The following is a 4,185-nucleotide window of genomic DNA, read 5'->3' on the forward strand; positions in this document are numbered from 1 at the left end:
CCAAGCCAGGCTTCAGCAATCTGTGAACCATGAACTTTCAGATGTTCAAGCTGGTTTTAGAAAAGGCAGAGGAACCAGAGATGAAATTGCCAACATCCTCTGGATCATCGAAAAAGCAAGAGAGTTCCAGAAAAACATCTATTTCTGTTTTATTGACTATGCCAAAGCCTTTGACTGTGTGGATCACAATAAGCTGTGGAAAATTTTGAAAGAGATGGGAATACCAGACCACCTGACCTGCCTCTTGAGAAACCTGTATGCAGGTCAGGAAGCAACAGTTAGAACTGGACATGGAACAACAGACTGGCTCCAAATAGGAAAAGGAGTACGTCAAGGCTGTATATTGTCACCCTGCTTATTTAACTTATATGTAGAGTATATCATGAGAAACGCTGGGCTGGACGAAGCACAAGCTGGAATCAAGACTGCTGGGAGAAATACCAATAACCTCAGATATGCAGATGACACCACCCTTATGGCAGAAAGTGAAGAGGAACTAAAAAGCCTCTTGATGAAAGTGAAAGAGGAGGCTGAAAAAGTTGGCTTAAAGCTCAACATTCAGAAAACTAAGATCATGGCATCTGGTCCCATCACTTCATGGGAAATAGATGGGGAAACAGTGTCGAACTTTATTTTTTTGGGCTCAAAAATCACTGCAGATGGTGATTGCAGCCATGAAACTAAAAGATGCTTACTCCTTGGAAGGAAAGTTATGACCAAGCTAGACAGCATATTAAAAAGCAGAGCCCCACTGGCTGCTCTGAAAAGCCATCTTTGCATTGTTCCCGTCTCCGGCTTCCCTGATTGCCGCAGCCACCTCCGCCGCGCACCATCTCCGCCGCCGCGGGCTCCGGCAGCTTTACCGCCAGAGTCCTCGAACTCCCACTTTTCTTCTCAGTCCGTTGCATCGGATCACCGGAGTGCCCCATCATGTCAGACGCGGCCGTGGACAACAGCTCCGAGATCACCACCAAGGACTTAAAGGAGAAGAAGGAAGTTGTGGAGGAGGCGGAGAATGGGAGAGAGGCACCTGCAAATGGGAATGCTAATGAGGAAAATGGGGAGCAGGAAGCAGACAACGAGGTAGACGAAGAAGAGGAGGAAGGTGGGGAGGAAGAGGAGGAGGAGGAAGGTGACGGTGAGGAAGAGGACGGAGATGAAGATGAGGAGGCCGAGGCAGCTACGGGCAAACGGGCAGCTGAAGATGACGAGGATAACGATGTGGATACCAAGAAGCAGAAGACTGATAAAGATGACTAGACAGCAAAAAAGGAAAAGTTAAACTTAAAAAAAAAAGGCCGCCGTGACCTATTCACCCTCCACTTCCCGTCTCAGAATCTATAAACGTGGTCACCTTCGAAGAGTCCCACCCGCCCGCCCCTGGCGGGCAGCGCCACCCACAGACGACAGCGCTCTCCACCACCCAACCAAAACCACAACGTGAATTTGCAACAGGGGAGGAAAAAAGAACCAAAACTTCTAAGGCCCTGCTTTTTTTCTTAAAGTACTTTAAAAAGGAAAATTTGTTTGTATTTTTTATTTACATTTTATATTTTTGTACATATTGTTACGGGTCAGCCATTTTTAATGATCTCGGATGACCAAACCAGCCTTCGGAGCGTTCTCTGTCCTACTCTGACTTTACTTGTGGTGTGACCATGTTCATTATAATCTCAAAGGAGGAAAAAAACCTTGTAAAAAAAGCAAAAACAACAACAAAAAAAAACAATCTTATTCCGAACATTCCAGTAACTTTTTTTGTGTATGTACTTAGCTGTACTATAAGTAGTTGGTTTGTATGAGATGGTTAAAAAGGCCAAAGATAAAAGGTTTCTTTTTTTTCCTTTTTTTGTCTATGAAGTTGCTGTTTATTTTTTTGGCCTGTTTGATGTATGTGTGAAACAATGTTGTCCAACAATAAACCGGAATTTTATTTTGCTGAGTTGTTCTAAAAAAATAAATAAATAAAAATAAAAAGCAGAGACATTACTTTGCCAACAAAGGTCTGTCTAGTCAAGGCTATGGTTTTTCCTGTGGTCATGTATGGATGTGAGAGTTGGACTATAAAGAAAGCTGAACGCCGAAAAATTGATGCTTTTGAACTGTTTTGTTGGAGAAGACTCTTTAGAGTCCTGTGGACTGCAAGGAGATCCAACCAGTCCATCCTAAAGGAGATCAGTCCTGGGTGTTCACTGGAAGGACTGATGTTGAAGCTGAAACTCCAATATTTGGCCACCTGATGTGAAGAGCTGACTCATTTGAAAAGACTCTGATGCTGGGAAAGATTGAGGACAGGAGGAGAAGGGGACAACAGAGGATAAGATGGTTGGATGGCACCACCGACTCAATGGACATGGGTTTGGGTGGACTCTGGGATTTGGTGATGGACAGGGAGGCCTGGTGTGCTGCGGTTCATGGGGTTCCAAAGATTTCACCACGACTGAGCTACTGAACTGAACTGAATTACTTTACAATATTGTAGTGGTTTTTGCCATATATTGACATGAATCAGCCATGGGTATACATGTGTCCCCCATCCTGAATCCCCCTTCCACCTTCCTCCCAATTCCTTCCCTCAGGGTCATCCCAGTGCACCAGCTCTGAGCACCCTGTCTCCTGCATCAAACCTGGACTGGCGATCTATTTCACATATGATAATATACATGTTTCAATGTTCTTTTCTCAAATCATCCCACCCTCACCTTCTCCTACAGAGTCTAAAAGTCTGTTCTTTACATCTGTGTCTCTTTTGCTGTCTCACATATAGGGTCATTTTACCATCTTTCTAAATTCCATATATATGTGTTAGTATACTGTATTGGTGTTTTTCTTTCTGACTTACTTCAGTTGTATAATAGGCTCCAGTTTCAGCCACCTCATTAGAACTGATTCAAATGCATTCTTTTTAATAGCTGAGTAATATTCCATTGTGTATATGTACCACAGCTTTCTTATCCTTTCATCTGCTGATGGACATCTAGGTTGCTTCCATGTCCCAGCTATTGTAAACGGTGCTGCGATGAACATTGGGGTACGTATGTCTCTTTCAATTCTGGTTTCCTTGGTCACACATACATTTTTATGGTACTTGAATAAATATATAGTTGATGACTTTATGTCAGATAGGAAGTTTTACATTAAACTTGAAAAATTTAGAATTTGCCACCCAGAAAGCCACAGTTCCTTATCCAGAACACTAAGGACAAAACAGAGTCCTCATTACCTGAATATTCATCACTCAAGCCAAAGTTCTCACATCATAAAATTCTAACTGCATTCATCACTCACTGACTGTGGCCTACTCAAATATTCTTCCCAGCTCAACTCTAAAGCCTGTCCAAGTGAAGTAACTCAGAAAGAAGAAAACAAATACAGCGTATTAATGCATGTATATGGAATTTAGGAAAATGGTACTGATGAACCAATTTGCAGGGCAGGCACAGAGATGCAGATATAGCGAACAGACTGAGGACAAACCGGGGCAAGGGAAGGGTGGGACGGATTGAGACAGTAGCACTGAAACCTATATATTACCATATGTAAAACAGATAGCTAATGGGAAGTTGCTGTATAACACAGAGAGCTCAACCCAGTGTCTGTGACAACCTAGAGGGGTGGGATGTGGAAGGCAGGTTCAAGACGGAGGGGACATATGTGTTGTTCTTGTACGGCAGAAACCTACACCACATTGTAAAGCAATTATCATCCAATTAAAAAAAATTTTTAAAAACTGTAAAAAAAAAAGAAAAAGAGCTGTCATTACCCATAGTGACCAAAGTCCTGCTGATCAGTCTTTCCTTAATCACTGGATGATGTAAATGCTTATGTTCTTCAGGATGCTGTTTATGGCTATACATAATGTAATTCAAATTTTATTCACTTATAAAAATCAAAATTCATTTTATGACTTGTCCTGTATTATTATTGTTATCTAAAAATAAATGGTACCAGGACAAGAAATGTAAATGAAATAGGAACTAAAGATTTATGGTAAATAGTAGGGGCATGGGAGTGGAGAAGGAAGGTTTAGTAAGACTTTATTATGAAACGTATTAAACCAAATGCTATTTAAAGACAGGTTATAATTTAAACTGTTGGAATAACAAAAATCAACAAAGATTGAATAACATTTTTTTTCTTTTTTGTGATTTCTAACAGTTGATAACACAGTATGATATCCTGTCC

At 41.3% G+C, this 4,185-nt stretch overlaps 1 protein-coding gene across 1 annotated transcript; it reads left to right on the forward strand.

The window, feature by feature from the left end:
- The first annotated feature begins 760 nt into the window (after positions 1–760).
- Positions 761–1,942, forward strand: LOC113888692 (prothymosin alpha-like). Its single transcript, XM_027535721.1, has one exon. It carries the CDS (start codon positions 931–933, stop codon positions 1,258–1,260), a length of 330 nt encoding a protein of 109 aa, XP_027391522.1. The 5' UTR covers positions 761–930; the 3' UTR covers positions 1,261–1,942.
- The last annotated feature ends 2,243 nt before the right edge of the window (positions 1,943–4,185 follow it).

The sequence above is a fragment of the Bos indicus x Bos taurus genome, unplaced genomic scaffold, assembly GCF_003369695.1.
Source record: "Bos indicus x Bos taurus breed Angus x Brahman F1 hybrid unplaced genomic scaffold, Bos_hybrid_MaternalHap_v2.0 tig00001058_arrow_arrow_obj, whole genome shotgun sequence".
In the NCBI taxonomy this organism is placed as follows: Eukaryota; Metazoa; Chordata; class Mammalia; order Artiodactyla; family Bovidae; genus Bos; species Bos indicus x Bos taurus.